This window comes from Centruroides vittatus, unplaced genomic scaffold (assembly GCF_030686945.1).
Source record: "Centruroides vittatus isolate TY-2023 unplaced genomic scaffold, ASM3068694v2 contig_293, whole genome shotgun sequence".
Classification (NCBI taxonomy): domain Eukaryota; kingdom Metazoa; phylum Arthropoda; class Arachnida; order Scorpiones; family Buthidae; genus Centruroides; species Centruroides vittatus.
The window spans coordinates 1-17,724 of NW_027121863.1; the positions used below are offsets into that span (position 1 = coordinate 1).

The 17,724-nt window shown below is 34.1% G+C and overlaps 2 protein-coding genes across 2 annotated transcripts; both read right to left on the bottom strand.

The window, feature by feature from the left end:
- Positions 1–361: 361 nt before the first annotated feature.
- Positions 362–2,289, bottom strand: LOC136972488 (zinc finger protein 624-like). Its single transcript, XM_067267082.1, is given in 3 exon segments — positions 362–1,122; positions 1,124–2,043; positions 2,046–2,289. Coding segments are annotated over 3 exon segments (1,791 nt in total). The 3' UTR covers positions 362–495.
- Positions 2,290–3,342: 1,053 nt separating this feature from the next.
- Positions 3,343–17,324, bottom strand: LOC136972485 (uncharacterized protein PF3D7_1120000-like). The gene is made up of 6 exons (XM_067267079.1): positions 17,252–17,324; positions 16,986–17,170; positions 12,052–12,136; positions 7,903–8,051; positions 3,439–3,502; positions 3,343–3,389 (listed from the first exon to the last, which is right to left on the bottom strand). The coding sequence occupies exons 2-6, from the start codon at positions 17,133–17,135 to the stop codon at positions 3,343–3,345; spliced, it is 495 nt and encodes a 164-aa protein (XP_067123180.1). The 5' UTR covers positions 17,136–17,170; positions 17,252–17,324.
- Positions 17,325–17,724: the final 400 nt, after the last annotated feature.

The window sequence follows — 17,724 nt, forward strand, 5'->3', positions numbered from 1 at the left end:
CTTTTCAATGTTAACTTTCAAATGTCCTTATAGTGTGTTTCTAGTCTTAAATGGCTTGTTACAAATGTTGCATACATACATACATATTTTCATGTTTAATAATACAATGTCTGGCTAAGGCATTTGTATTAATATAGATTTTTTCATATATGTCACAAACATACTTCTTTCTATCCCTATAAATAATTTTATGCTGTCCCAAAGAACCTATTGTCTTAAAATATTTGTTAGACATATAATAAGAATATTTGTATTCATTGCTGTGTTTAAGAATATGCCGTTTTAAACTAGAACTGCATTTAAAACTTTAATTTCATACCTGACAAGTATGGTCAAATTGATTATTAATTACTTCATGACATGCCAAATAGTGTTTTCTTTTAATATATTTGTTACATATATCACAATTATGGTTGAATTTCTCATTATAAACGATTTTATAAGCTAACAAACATCTTTTTTTTTTTTTTTGGTTTTAAACCTTTTGTTACATACCTAAGAAGAATAGTTACGTTCATCAGTATGAGTTTTGAGATGTCTTTTAACTTGGGATTTCCATTTAAAACCCTTTTTGCAAATATCGCATTTGAAGGGACGGTCTTCACTATGCATTCGTTCATGTTGCAACAACACAGAGTTCAATTTAAATTCTTTTCCACATATCTGACACGCATGAACTGTGTGTATTCTCTTGTGTATTTCTAAACGGCCCTTACCATACCGAATGCGCTTACCACATATGTCGCAATACACGTTTTCCCGCTCTTCACAATGATTATTTTGATGGCTTTTTAGTTGGTCTTTCCAATTAAAACTTTTATTACAAATATCGCATTTGAAAGGAGGTTCTTCATTATGAGTCATTTGATGTCTTTCTAGTTGCAGTTTCATTTTAAAATCCTTATTACAAACATCACATTTCAAAGGACGTTCTTCATTATGAGTTTTTTGATGCCTTTTTAGTTGTCCTTTCCCTTTAAAACTCTTATTACAACTATCGCATTTCAAAGGAGGTTCTTCACTATGAGTTACTTGATGCCTTTTTAGATACTCTTTCTGTTTAAAACCTTTATTACAAATATCACATTTGAAAGGACGTTCTTCACTATGAGTTTTTTGATGACTGTTTTAGTTGTGTTTTAAATTTAAAACCCTTATTACAACTATCGCATTTGAAAGGACGTTCTTCACTATGAGTCATTTGATGTCTTTCTAGTTGCAGTTTCATTTTAAAATCCTTATTACAAACATCGCATTTGAAAGGACGTTCTTCATTATGAGTTTCTTGATGCCTTTTTAGTTGTCCTTTCCCTTTAAAACTCTTATTACAACTATCGCATTTCAAAGGAGGTTCTTCACTATGAGTTACTTGATGCCTTTTTAGATACTCTTTCTGTTTAAAACCTTTATTACAAATATCACATTTGAAAGGACGTTCTTCACTATGAGTTTTTTGATGATGTTTTAGTTGTGTTTTAAATTTAAAACCCTTATTACAACTATCGCATTTGAAAGGACGTTCTTCACTATGATTATTTTGATGGCATTTTAAAAGCAGTTTCATTTTAAATCTCTTATTACAAATATTGCATTTGAAAGGAAGTTTTTCACTATGAGTTTCTTGATGGATTCTTAGTGACTCTTTCAATTTGAAACCCTTATTACAAATATTGCATTTGAAAGGACGTTCTTCACTATGAGTTGTTTTATGTGATTGTAGTGTCTGTTTTCGTTTAAATGCCTTATTACAAATATCGCATTTGAAAGGACGTTCTTCGCTATGAGTTTCTTGATGTCTTTTTAGTTGCTTTTTCAGTTTAAAACCATTATTACAAATATCGCATTTAAAAGGACGTTCTTTACTATGAGTTGTTTTGTGTGATTTTAGTGTCTGTATTTGTTTAAACGCCGTATTACAAATATCGCATTTTAAAGGACGTTCTTCGCTATGAGTTTTTTGATGAGTTTTTAGTTGCTCTTTCTGTTTAAAACCCTTATTACAAATATCGCATTTGAAAGGACGTTCTTCACTATGAATATTTTATGTGATTTTAGTGTGTGTTTTCGTTTAAACGCCTTATTACAAATATCGCATTTGAAAGGACGTTCTTCATTATGCGTTCTTTTATGTTCTAACAATTTACAGTTAAACTTAAATTCTTTTCCACATATCTTGCAGGCATAAAATTTACCATTTCCTGGAGATGACTTCACTCGATTTCCAGATTGCTGCAAACACAAATTCCTATGAGAGATTTCATTTTTATTACCAGTTTTGTGTTCTTTCATGTGTCTTCGCAAAAGAAATTGCCACATAAACTTCTTATTGCAGGTTGTGCAGCAACATGGTTTTTTTTTGATATGACACAACAGATGTGTTTGTAATATTTTCTTATTTCTAAAAGTCTCTTTACATAAATCACATGTAAATTCTTGTTTAGAATAAGATGAAAACATAATCTTGAAGTATTTCCTTTTAATCCTATCTTGAATTTTATTCCATTTTCTACTCGAAGGAACGTATCTCTTTGTTTTGATATTATTTATTAAATGTATTTTTTTTTCTGCATTCTGCTCAATATGGTATTCCTGAATTCTCTCTTCCTCCTCAACTGAAAGTTTAAAAAGTAACTTAATGAAGTATCTATTATATTTCAATAAACATAACATAGCTTTAATATTAAAGTATTAGTGCTGTATTTATATAATTGGTAAAGTATACCTATTTTTTCCATTTAAGAGCAAGGCACCATTTGTTGTTTGTACTAAAAATAAAACACTTTACGTTTACAGTCATAAACTGAATGATTCAGCTTTAGTTTCTTTAGCAGACTTTTAAATGTGTGTGAAAAATTGTTTTATTTTATCTATTTTCGTTTATTTTATTTGTGTACCTTGTTTCAGTTGTTATCATGAAAACATAGAAATCGTGTGCTTTTAAAGAAAGGAACAAATCATTTGTGTAAAAGAAAAAATACCACAGCAAAAGATTTTAAGTAGAGAGGAAAAAAGGTGGATTCTTCAGATTTTTTGGATAATTTGAGCATATGTCCAGTAAATCTGTACAACAAATATCAGCAACGTGCTTTCTAACACGTTGCAAATATTTACTTATTTATGTTATTAAATAAGTTATATAGCTTTGGTTTACTTCGTTTCAATAGATTTTCTTTGTTATTTTAGCAAATCCATGAACAAACCAAAATAACACGAATCATTAAATCACAACTCATGAGTTGTTAGTTAGTAATTCTGATCATCCAAAAATATTTTCATTAACTTCAAAACTTATATTAATACGATATACGTGGTTACATATAATTCTCAAACATCTAATCGCAGTTAAATGTATGACTCTTGAAACTTGAATGCAGTTTTTAAGCTGCCCTCTGAATAATACTAATATAAAAAAATTGATCTAAATAACATGAAACTTACTTTGGGCTTTCAATTCATTCTTGTTGAAATTTTCGTTTAGAGTTAAGTATTCATTGTTGACAGGCTAAACAATATGCAAACAATACATGACAATGATTAATAATCACTTATGATATATAAACCAGTAACGAGTTGCTCAACTTTCCGGGCAACGGTTTAAAACTTTAGTGGCTGTCTGTAATAAAATGTTTTTTAAGTAAAATATGATATTTTTAACTATTACAGAAAGACAAAGATTGAATTTTGAATGTAAGGATGAGTTTTATATAAAAAGTTAAATGCAAATAACGAGTAAACTCATCATTAATTCGACCCTACTGGAGATAAACACGACCCCCGTTATCTCCCCTCCCTCTTGATTTTTAACCAGCAAAATTTAATAGTTTCAATTTTTCTAATTATCAAACTTTCCAGCAAACTTTCAGAAATTTTTGACAAAAAGCACAGGAGTTATTATTACATGGTAAACAAAATCATGCTCTCTCACACACACTAACATCCATACACACAGATAAAACCCACGAATTTTTGCATTAGGCTACGGTTATTATGGATGCAAATTTGACAAAATCTCATTCTGTTGAGGATTTCTGACATACTTGTCAAAACAAGGTGGGTACATTGTGTGCATTTACTGATAGTCAGTACGTTTCTGCCACCCAACAAAATGGACAAACTTGATGAGTTTTATTTTCTTGTAAGTCCATTGATTAAGTTATTGTAGATAGGTGGTCGAAAAACAGCATGTTAACCAGTTATTTTCCACAAGAGATGATAAGGGTGAGTTCCAAATGTTGTATCAAGATTTGTGAGACAACCCGCAAAAGTTTTTTGAGTATTTCAGAAGAAGACCAACAACATTTGAATATATACTGAAGAGAATAAAAGAAAGAATCCCTAAGTATTCCAATTTTCGTGAATGAATTTTGGCAAAACAAAGACTAGTTGTAACTTTAACGTAAAAAAGTTTAATAAAGTATTCAGTACCTAAGTTGAATGAAAATACAAACAAGTGAAATAAAATATGCAACAAAAACAAACACATGGCACTTGCATTTTTAATTTAAATTGTGAGGTGTTACACTTGCAAAAACGATGCTAGATCTTCATGTTGAGGAGTACTCACTGGAGTTGCCAGTTGTGAATCACTTCCCCAACTTTCATTGCCAGTAGATGAACTGCATACAGAAACACTATAATTACTTGTTAGTAACCGATGTTGACCTCTGAACCCCCCCCAAAAGATCCTCTGTGCAAAACACTTGCTGAAGTTTAGTCCTCACAAACATTTTTCTTTGTTCTGGTACTTTCCTCAAATATCAGTAAACTCACCAGAAAACGAGTTTACTGCCATGTTTACTTTCCAGCAAGAATAGGTAAGGTGTCATTGGACACTGTAGAGTAACACCGTGCTGAGCGCAAGGCGCTGAGCTAATTTAAGTTGGTGGTGGTTGTATGAATGAAAAACCACCTTGCCCCAGACAGTCGAAGCATAGCAGATAATAGGGACAAATACACAGTCATAAATTGCATTAACAGCCTCGTATTCCAGTCCCCAACTATTTCTGGTGACACAAAACAGATTGTTGAAGATAAGGTTTGTCCACTTAGTAATATGCACAATGTGCTGTTTCTATGTTTAGTGTGTTATCGAAGCTAACTCCAAGAAAAGTGAGATGGTCCACTATCTTGACCGAGGTGTTCCCAAAGTGGACATAGAGAACCCGTCAGTATAAACTCGTTGATCTAGGGGCCGAAAAAAACAATACTCTTTGTTTTGGCAGTGTTAAAGATTAGTTTGTTGTTAACTCCCCACTCATTTACTTTTATAAGAATGTTATTGCCGATAGTCTCAATCATTCGCCTGGATCTGGCCATCAAAAATTAGAAAAGCATCGTTGGCATAAGCAAAAACTCGACACTGATGCCCAAAGTCCAGACAGAAAAGTGTCGAAAAGAATTATTCAAAACAGGGGCCACAGACAGAGCCCTGAGAGCATCCCTCGTTGCAGATCTTTGGAAAAGAGGGGTTGACCCACTGTGATGGTGAGCTACCTGTCTTTGAAATAATCTTTCATTATGTAAAACAGATTTCTGGGACAGCCATTATCACTGAGTCTGCATAAGACCTGTGGCCACCATGCTGAATTAACAACGTTCTTCAGATCTAAACTTATCACAAATACATAAGTATTCTCGGTCATCCAATGCCGAATTATCAGGCTAGCAAATGGCTATAATTCGGCATTGGATGATCGGTATCTATAACGGGCTAGTAGTTGTTTATTTATAAGTATTCTCTGCAAGTAGTTGTTTAATGTGGTTCCTTTAAATCCATGATGGCATCGATGGTTCCTCTCTGCCATCTGAATTCGTACTGGGCGCAGTGAAAGAGCTTTCTTGACTCCCAGAACCAGTATATTCTGTTAGACAAAAATTTATCAAGAACTTTGCCCCAAGAGAACAACAAAGAAATGTTGCGCATGTTATTCAGTGTCAGTGGTTCCCCCATGTTTTTTTAGAAATGATGATAACCCATGCACACTTCCAGAGAAAAAGAAAGATACCCTTTTGCAAGCAGATACTGAAGATCTCCAAGAGTAGATCTGGTCGTTCTTTCCAGATCTTTTGAACAATATCAGCGTTTAACTGATCTATGCCGACAGCCTTCTTCTTTGGCATCCTGGCAATGATCTCATCCAATTCTAGAAATGAAAAAGGTGGGTTATCACCTGAGAGGTTGTTGATTATGAAGAAAATTAGATTATGAAAAAAAATATCCTGAGTCAACACGAAAATTGAAAAACCTGAGAGGTTCTTGATAGGGTTATAATCCCAAATATTAGACTGTTCTAGAGTGTTTGCTTCACTGGGATAGCTGGGGTAGAAGACTTCAAACAACCTGCTGACAGTGGTCTGGAGATCATCAGCAGGAGACCCAGCATCATCACTGCTAATTGGATTCAATGTCTTCAGTTTGTTAACACTGAGCTTGTATACAAAGCTTTAAGGGTTGCCACCTGCCCCAGAACAGAAGGCATGCCAGGACTCTATTTTTGTTTTTTTAATTTCTTCCTTGTATTCTTGCTGGAATTGAAGATGTTGCCTGCAGAGTTCCTCCCTTTGCATCCCATGGCAACGTTAGTATTTCTTCCTCACTTGGTTGTTAAGTCGTGTGCATCATGAACAGTTTTACATTCCACCAGGGATTGGCTCTTGCCCTGATTTTCTTTTTGGGAATAGCTATATTGCATGCGTAAGCAATGTTTGCAATAATGGCTTCCATGTACTGTTCTGCCTGTTCCTTTGTGTAGTCGTGATTGGAAGAGAGATGACATTCCTGGAGAACATCCCTGAACAGACTCCAATCTGCAGACCTTGTGTTAAATGGACAGGAAGTAATCAGCTCCTTCTCTGAGCAAGGTTCAGTATAAAAAGAGATCAAATGTATCGTATTCGTGATCTGAAAGACTGTCTATGGTGCCAACCTTACAGTTCTTTATAAAGGAATGAAGCCCTCCTGAGCAGATAGTAATGTCAATCTAGGAAAACTCCGTTCTCTCTTGTAAAGGCGGGCTGCGAGCTAGGATCATTAAGGATTAGTAAATCATGCGCCGCCACAAAGTTTTCCAGGGCCTCTCCTCTTCTGTCACTATGCTCACCACCCCATGTAGGGGAGTGTGCACTGAAGTCCTCAACTATTAGGAATTGTGCATTCCTGAAGCATCCCATTGCCTCTGAGAGAGGATGAAGAACATCAGTGATACTGGCATCACTTGAGGAGTACATGTTAAAGTTAATAACTTGAAGCTGCAGCAGGGAAATCTCCATGCAAATGAAGTTGTTGGAAAAGTATCTTGAATGTAATCTTGGAAAGTAATTTTGGAAAAAATATAACATCGTGAATACCATAGGAAATATTGACTTTGCTTGGCAAGAATAAAGGCAAGATGCTGATTTGCACCAATGTTCACTGCCAAAGGCTACCCATCATTATGCTGAATCATATTATCCCTAGTTTGGAAGCAAACCACCCTATTGTTAACACAATAGGGCTCTATGTTGTCTTAAAAACCATGTTTGATGAATTTGTTGGATTACAAACTCAAGATTGAGTTTTAAAGTAAACACATGGCTTTACTTCCATCTCCATTTAATTGAGTCAACTAAATGGAGATGGAAATAAAGCCAATGTTTACTTTAAAACTCAATCTTGAGTTCCTAGTCCAACAACAGGGCTCCTGTATTAGGCCTATATCAAACTCTTAACAGCCAGGAAACTTACGCAACTCATTGCTAGATTTTTTTTCTTATATAATAAATATTTTTTATTTAATACAGAATACACCTAAATTCAATGCATAATATTATATTAGTGATATTGAGCTACATTTTCAACCATTCAGAGACCTAAGCTAATATTAAAATTTCACTATAAAATATTTTAAAATTTGTATTACTTACCGATACATGTTCATCATCATCTGGAAGAACAACAACTTCCTTATAATCTTCAGTCTTTAATTCAATCTTCACTTTCTTCAAATCAACTTTACATTCTGATTTTATACCATGTTTTACATCATAATTCTCTTTTACTTCTTTCTTGATATCTGTAGTGAAATTTACAGTTTTGGTGTTGAAGGATTCTAAGAAAAGCTTTAAATATAAAATAAAACTGAGCAATTTGCATTAATTAACATAACAATATTAAATTACATGTTTCACTACTTTATTTATCAATATTTCTGATTACAAGCCAAAAACTTCCTTTGCTTAACGCTGATTCGATATAACGCGGTCTTCTCTAAGACGAAAAAAAAAAGCTCAAAATTTACGCTGATTTAAATTATCACAGCATTTCATTGATTTGAAACACATGTACGTTAAAAAGCTAAAATGGCTTTTTAAATGCCAAAATATTAAACCAAGGGTAAAAAAACATATATTTTTAACCGCTTGGGACAACATTATTCCTCCGCAGTGTTTGATTAATTTGCTCCAACACCTTTAATACGCCCGGAAAGTATTATACCAAACGTTGAAAATCTCATAAAGGGTATGAACTTAACCACACAGGATTATTACAGATGGAAAACAAGAATATACGCCGAAAAAGTAAAACGTAACAGCTCAACAAATATAGTTTTCCAACAGCGCATTAAGGAAACAAAGGAATGGCTCTGAAAAACGATGTAGTTCTCTTAAAGGCGGACAAATCGAAAAGTCTTGTACTCATCAAACAAAGCTCGTATAGGGAAAAGTTAAATGAATACATCGATAGCACGGAATGTCATCTCGCCCCGAATAATTACTTGGAAGCATTGCAACAAAGAGTGATAAGATTCACCCGAACTCCTCTAGCAAAATTGCTACGTATGAGTGATGCCACTTTACAAGCTCCCAGGACTCCGAGAATGTTTGCTTTCGGAAAAATGCATAAAACAGGTTCTCAATTATGCCCTGTAGTGGAAAAGTGTAATGCTCTGACGTTCAAGATAGAAAAACTACTACTTAAATTTATACAAAATAATATGCAAGTTTCGCCGTTTTCGATCAAATATTCGATAGAATTGATCCAAAAACTTGAGGATGTTGCGCTCATGAATGAGGGGTGTTTAACAGTGTTGGATTATAAGGCGTTATATCCCTCAATCAAGTTGCCTCCTTGCTTTTGTGCCTCACGGGACTTTTTATTAGCCAATATTAAGAACACTGGAAAGTACCACACCCAGATCTTGGAATTAGCGGACTTGATATGTCACACATCTTTCTTTGGCTTCGAGGAAAAAACTTATATACAGGGGCGAGGGGTACCTATGGGTATCCTTATGTCTTATATACTCTGCGAATTGGTACTCCGCAATCTAGAAAGCAGTATTCTCCCGATAGTAGAGCAGGATATTTCATTATACGTGAGATACGTGGACGACATCTTTATCGTGTGGAAGGACAATCGCAACATCACAAAGTTTATAGATTTAATGAATCAAAACCCCTATGGTTTAACTCTAGAGTTGGATCAGCAAAGTTATAACAGTGTTAATTTCTTGGATCTCACTATAACATGTGTAAGAGGGGAAATCCACACAAATGTCTATCGCAAACCGACATCATTCCCAATCGTTATCCCTAGGAACTCCGCAGACCCTGGGCATATCAAGATGGCACTATTTTGCTCGTGGATACAGAGAGCACACACACACTGCACAAATGTTTTGGATACAATTAAAGAACTACAATACATCCGAACAACGGCTTTGCAACATGGCTACAGAACAGAAAAAATAGATGCTCTCATCAAGAAGGATCATAACCGAGCAGCTGGGATGAATAGAAACCATCCAAGAGAAAAAGTGATCCTCGATTACATTCCTTTTCTTAAACCATTAGTTAAGAGGATTTCCAGGAATAGGACTTTTGCAAATTATTTATCGACGCAATCCCACTGTATACAAGCTTTTAAGGAATGATAAGATGAAATATGAGCGTAACTCCCTAACAGGAATTTATTTGATACCATTAAAGGATCACAGGTTTGATTCTAAATTAGTATACATAGGGGCAACATTGAGGAATTTAAAATAAGGATTAATGAACACAAGCGGTCGGTGGAAAAATTGGTTGATAGTACGGTCCTCGCCAATTATGCTAAGCAGCAGGGCATCACGGTCTTTTGGGACCAAGCCTCCATCATCAGGTCTACAAGATCGAAACACGCAATAAAGTTTTTTGAAAAATTGGAAATCCACAGAGAGCAGAGAAGTACAGAATGCCTTAATTATAGGGATGCCGATGGGCTTTCCACGGCTTGGAAATCTTTATGCGATGATTTGGACTAATTATAGAAGTACGATAATCCTAGAGCTGATGTTGGTCTTGTTTTATGTTGTTGGGCTTTCTAGCCCATACAGGTCTTTAATGACGGATGAGAGTAATCGTAAAAATACTGCAATAATCCGCGATAGATTTAAACCTCGTGTTGTTTTTTGTTTTATTTTTCGTTTTATTTTTATTTTTTATTTTTTGTTTATGAAATATTGGCATAATTTTGTAAATTACGATAATCCTATTTATTTTATTTTATTTTTTATTGTAATCGTACCGTTAATTTTTCGTAATATTTGTTCGAATTTCATATTTGATTTAAAGAAGTAACTTAAGATGGACGCTTAATGCGTTTGAAAACGTTCTTAAGATTAAAGAATTTTTGCTGAAGTTTGAATGGTTGTTTATTTTATGACCAGTTCCTGTTTTAAAAATGTTTGTATTTTTAATTAGATGTATTCTTGTGTTTTTAAAAGGACTTTTTAAATTTTTGGCGGCCAGTATCCTAAAAAGAAAGGCCAAGAAAGTATTGTCTGGAACACAAAGCTAATAAACGGTGGTTCTTTTTTGCAAAGGACTACGTCTTCAAATTATTAACTATAATTATAGCCATCGGACAAAAATCTTCATTTATTATATGCAGAAGTATTTAGTAATTAAAGTAAAAAAAAATAACTTGAATAAAGCTTATGAGCGAATGTTCAAGTATCAAGTTTGCTAATGATGGATAATTTACTTTCACTGTGGTACCAACTGTCATAAGCAAGGAAAGATGTGTAATGCTATGATATTGCACATAATTATTTTAAGTATGATTTAAAAAAAGAAAATCTGGCAATGAGTTATGGAACTTTATCAGCAAAAATGTTAAAAATGGTTTATATTATTAATTATTATAAAATGGGAAAAGGCTGACTTTCGAAAATAGAAATGAGTTTTAATTATAGATACATAAGATTAGTACTTTAAACACTTAAGGCCTGTGAGAATTAACAATACATCCCAGTCTGAGCACCCAGTAGTGGAGAACCCACTGTTTTCAGAATATCACAGACATATATCGATACAAACAATAAAATAAATACCAGCAGACTTTTTTGCTATTTATTTAAACAAATTGAATTTAATCATATAATTGGGCTGTAATTTGAAAAAATTGTAGACCTATAAATTCCCACTGTCCTGTGTCTTGTGGCGTTCTTTCCTTAATATCGAGAATGGACGAACATTAATGCCATAAACAGATAATATGAAAAGATTAGGGGCACGAGACACCGATTAACTGTGTACGAAGTTTTGATGTAGGTCGAAAGTCACGTTATTTCAATTAAAATCTTTTCTCCCGAAAACAGTTAATAAATGACCATCACAACTCCATTGTCAAAGGAAAAGTATAATGTACAGAGGCAACCCACTATTAATTTGAGATGAAGAGCATTATTTTAAATTAAATACATTAAAATATGATTATAACTTGCAACCCAGCATTGTGACGATGCCATAATAAATAATTGCTCGTTTCATTGAAATCTAGAACATTTAAATTGGAATTTTCTGTTGTAAGATTCTGATCCATTGAATTGACAGTTTTAAATCTGTCAACTAAAGTAAATGCAATTGATAATATTAAATTCTATTTAAATCCTTATTCACTATAAACAACACATTTGCGAAGTTTTTCAAATGTTATCAATTCGATTGATATGATTATAAATTTATGTATTACGTATTATTCTTATAACTAGAAAAATACTTTCATAGTATTAAAAGTATTAAGCGTCTTACCTCTGTTGATTTTACAATCAGAATGACTCCAAATAGTAGATCCATTTGTGTTGTTTGTGGAAATTGGTTCTCTTTTAATATTTACCTGAAATAAGTAAATATTACGTTATTATTTGACAGACTGCTCTTTATAGAAAGTGTCATGTCGTGTCTTACCACGACGTGTTAAGGGCGCGTCGAGCGCAGCGCCCAAGGGCGAGACGCCCGATATATAAACTCTGTAACCAAGGACAGTGATCTCTTTCTTGTTAGACCCTGTTCTGTATATACAAGATATATGTAAAATAAATCTGTAATGTACTAAGTATCGTATCTATTCACTTCTCAGGCACTACTATTGTAAGATTCGCGGGAATTTTACAGAAAGACAAATGAAAAAGTTATTTAAACTGGGGCAACCCGCTTTTTTATTATATATTCATTTTTAAACACTACGTAGAAGAGTCAGAGATTATTTTTCTGTTACAACATTTATATTCTCCAACTTTAATCATAGGAGTATAAACAACTATGGAAGAAGAATATTTCCACTATAAAATTTTTCCTTTAATTTAAAAAAGGCAACAAATTTATTGAAAATAATTATAAAAATATAGTTGTTTGGTTGTTAGGTAGAATTTGTAATAAATGAAATTATATTGAATAAATTTTTGGTTAATGTTACCTATGCTAGTGTGATAACGGGGTTACGGAAGAGGTCGAAACCCCACTCGATTGACACCAATATGTGAGAACGGGTTGAGGTAGGTGGAAGTCGTACCTCCCTTTCTGGAACTCACTTGTCAGGATAGCTGTACGTTGCCGGCACGTTTAGCGTTACGCGAGTGGATAGGAGGTGAGATGGGGTCGACGGTAAGGCGAAAGCGATATTCGAGGCAAATAGGAGACCATTTAACAATAAAACAAGATTTAATAAAATTAACGAAGGACACAAATACAAATCTGACTAAATTCCCTAATTCGCGTGGGGTTCGAGAGAGAGAGCTTACAGGTTCGGTTCATACCTCATTAGCAGTTCCTTTGATATCCTCTATGTGGAGAGTAGTATCCGAAATTAGCACAGTTTATAAGGTCGTGACTTAGCGCCGAGACGTTAGGACAGTAGGTCCGAGCGGTGACGACGAGCGACGGCGTTTTGTCTGGCAGATGATATGAGACTCCCCAGAGGGGGGGAAAAAAGTGTCTTTTATAGCCTTTGGCTGGGAAAATCAGTCACGTGATCGTGGGTGAATGGCGATCGGGGTCATAGGTGCTCCCGGGACAAAAAATATATGACGAGTTCGGATGTTAACTGTAAACTCAGGTTGCAAGATGATCTGGATACAGTTTAAGAACAAAGGATTGTTGACAGTTATATGGCCGGGGACGCATACTTTCTCGTCCAGGACCGTTGTAGACAGGATGTTTATATTAGGGGAAAATTCCTAAAACGAATTATTACGAAAAGTGACTCTGAAGGAATTCCAGATCTCACACTAGCGAACTCTGCAACGGGGAAATTTTTCTACCCTACAATCTAGACGGCGACAGGGATTTTTTTCCCCACCCCTACATTACACACGGCGATGGGGAATTTTTCTTTCTACCTTACATTTAGACGGTGAAGGGGAGATTATTTCTACCCTACGTTCTATGCTTACAATTCTAAAAAATACAAATTTAACAAAAAAGGATAACTTACTTTGTTTCTGAGCTGATCCCATTTTTCCACGTTTCCCGTCGACGGAACTGGACTCTCCGGTACGTGACGATGCTCTTTTTTCCCCCTTTCGTTTTAACACTTTTCTCTCTTTTTTTTTCACCTTTGTCTTGTGTTTTCTTTTGTTTTTTTGTCTTTCTTGCTGACATTAGGTGTGGGAGCAGCCAGAATATTCTCTGGTTCTTTCCAACTAGGTATTTTTCCGTGACCGGGATGTATTCGATCAGTGTATGCCTGCCTTTTTAAAAACACCCGAGGAAACTGCCGAAATACTCGTCGTGCACTCTAAACCAAGATAGTGCCGTATGAATGTCAAAAGATTCGCCCATGACATATTGCCACATTTCCTTTGAACGTTCCTTCGAGAGCCGAACTATTCCGCCAGCATTTTCGGAAACGCATCATGCATGATTTCCGGTCACTGCGATAACTCGATTTGTATGTTTGTCCACATTTCTGGCAAAGTTCCTTGGTGTGTTGGAGGCCCAGTTTTACGGCAAATTTCGGTCCGCCATCAATTCTTTCGTCTAATCCTAATTTGGAGAACTCAGCTTCTATTAACTGATAAAAACGTCGCCCAGTACACTCTTTCCAAAATTCGTCCGACTCCAAATCACAACTCAACACGACAAACTTGTGAAATATCTATTCCAATAATTGCAGAATACGCTAGCAAATTTGTCAATAAATTTATTCCAAGTGCTTAAATTCACAATGTAAATTAAAATTATTATTAATTACCTTATATTAGAAAAATTCCAAAAGTAACAAAAACTCAAGAAAATCTTTTTGCACGACAACACGCCTACTCCACTCTCGGGGGAAAAATTTGCATACTTACGATCAATCGCAATTCTACGGATCAAAGCGTCCTCTACGGATTTCATTGATTGATAACAAAATCCCGACAAATTCCCCGTCGCCATCTTGAATGCAGGGGGGAAAAAATTTCCCCATCGCAGTCTAGAATTTCCCCGTAGCCCTCTAAAATTTCCCTGTTGCCGAGTTCGCTACCATAGGTAACATCAACCAAATTTTTTTCTATATAAATGAAGACTGATTTTAAGTTGGCAACAACTCACAATGATGAGATGTATTATATTTCTAAGGATAGAAGCGAGCAATACAAAAAAAGCAACGCTTCCAAAGTTTCCATAGACGGCTTGCCACTGATCACGTATCATTTCCGTCGAGGGGTCAGACCTAATGAAGATTTTTCTTGATACCATTTATAATGTTTCATAAACTTATCTCTATCCTCAAAGTTAAGTCTTGTGCTATTTTATAATAATTAAAAATATGTAAATTTACACCCTATCAACCCTTATATGCTATTTTTTGCATTAAATTATCTGCCAGACAGTTTTATAAATGCCCAGTTATTTTTTTACTTTAGTTACTAAGTCATTGTGCATATAATAATTATTTTAGATTCAAACAAAGCTGTATTAATCACACAGTAAGTGCTATCTGTTGACTTATGTACCAAGCAATATGTGCTTCTAAGGAGTGTTGAAATGCCATGAAAACAGGATATTTCTTGACTTAGAATGCACATGAAAATAAATCCCTGTATACTTAGTACATACTTACACATTACTTGCATTGAAAGAGGTATTTATTGCATATACATTTACATATTATATATGAAACGAAGTGTGTGAAAGTGACACACAGATACGTAACACACTGTACAGTACATCAAACAGTGATTTTATGGTAAAAACACAAAGTGAGAATTAATGAAGTGTAATGGGTGCTCAGACTTTGTGTGTGATGTATTATGTATTCTTAACTATTAACCATAAAATCACTTATATTGTTAATAGTTAGGAATTTTTAAATTGGGGTTTAAAATTCATTTCAAACCCTAATTTAATAACATAAAAATCAGAGTTGAAATATATTTACTTATGAAATATCAATAAAAACATTTTAAAATTTATGATAATAATTCAATTTTTGGGCATAGGGCACAAATGCTTGGGTATATTTTATAATAGAAAAGCAACGAGAACTAGTGTTACCACCTGTCCGGTTTTCACCCGGATTGTCCGGGAATTGACTCACTGCCCGGATGAACTATTAATTTTGTCTGGGAATTTCGTAGAAATTGTGAAATTACGATGAAACAAAGTTCTTGCGAATATTGTTATATTTACACCATTTGAACAACGAAAGACCTCACACTCACTGAAATTCATCTGTCATTCCGCCATGTTACTCTGTTTATGCTGACGTGTGACGCGCAACCTGCCTCTCGACCCATTTCTTTATTTATTATTATTATTATTATTATTTTTTGCTTGTATGTTACTCATACGCAAGTCCCTAATCCCTAACTGTAATTGATTAAGAACCAGCATGCACATTATTTGTCGCATTTTAAAATGATATTGCACATGCGTCAGGAACTTCTCTTCGAACAAACCTGACCTGCCGTCCGGGTCAGCAATTTTGTAAAGGTGGCAACACTAATGAAAATATTAGTCATGACTTTATTCATCTTTGCTCTAAATTTCAAATGAACATTTATTAATTAACTATAATTAATTTGATTGAATACAGATTGTTGACATACGAGAATATTGCAAATCAAGAAAATGAAGATAAAAGAAGAGTTAGAAACGAAACATTCAAACTTTATAATTGAAAGAAACAAAAAAAATTTGAAGTTTATTTTAAAAATTTCAAGAGAGAATTCAAAACAGATGTGAAGGGTTATAAAACAATTAAATCGCAACCTTTAGAAATGAGTTAATGCAACAGGTTATGCTTCTCTATCATCACCTTTAAATGATGTAATACGCTTCCCTATCATAACCTTTAGAGGTGAGTAAATTAATGCAACAGATAGCAAATAATTTAATGCTTCCCTATCATCAAATGTCACCGCGACCACCCTCTATTTCTACATCCTCTCGACCTTCCCCACCAAACAAACTTTACTAGCATCAATGCCCCTTATATACAAGCTACCATCTAGAATTTCGTTCCTTTTTAAAACAAACACCATGGCCAAAACATCAAATTTCATAGTAAACAGCCAAAACACCTTTTACTTAAAATCGAAAATAACAAAGCTCAGTTTAACATTGATGGGCCATTATTTATACAAACATACAATTGAAAAATATACATTTTTCTATTTCCCACTTTATATTTTAGCATTTCAGTTGTGTTTCTCGTTATTAAAGCAACACTGAGATCTTACAAAAAAATATTTTTCACTCACCTCTAAGGGTTCCGATTTAATTGTTTTATAACACTTCACATCTGTGTTAAATTCTTTCTTGAAATTCTTTAAATCGACTTCAAATTTCTCTTCGTTTCGTTCAACTGTAAAGTCGGAATGTTTCGTTTCTAACTCTTCTTTTATCTTCATTTTCTCGATTTACGATTTTCTCGTATGTCAACAATCTGTATTCAATAAATAATTAATTAATGAATGTTCATTCGAAATTTAGAGCAAGGAATAAGGAAAGACGATAAGCTCATTACTATTGTTCCCGTTGTAACAGTAAACAAGGGGTGCATGCTCAAGGTTAACGGAAGAGACTCCAGTGGTAACACGTCTCCAGCACACATGATACTTGCAGCTATAAAATCACGTGTTATATGACTAATAGTTAAGAATTTTTAAATTGGGGTTTAAAATGAATTTTAAACCCTAATTTAATAACAAAAATCCTTCAGCAACCCTTCAGCGTTGAAATATATTTATTTATGAAATATTAATAAAAATGTATTAAAATTTATAATAATCATTCAATTTTTGTATGCCCTTGATACTTGGAGGCCCAGGGCGTGAGTCCTATTAGTCCCTATGTAGATCCTGAGTACGTAGGTAGCCTGATAGTTCAATGTTAACTCTATTATTATTAAGAAATAAAATTAAAAAGCAGGAAAATTTATAAAAAAAATAAATAAAACTACAAAAAAATGAAGATGAATATAAATTTCATTATCTTTTG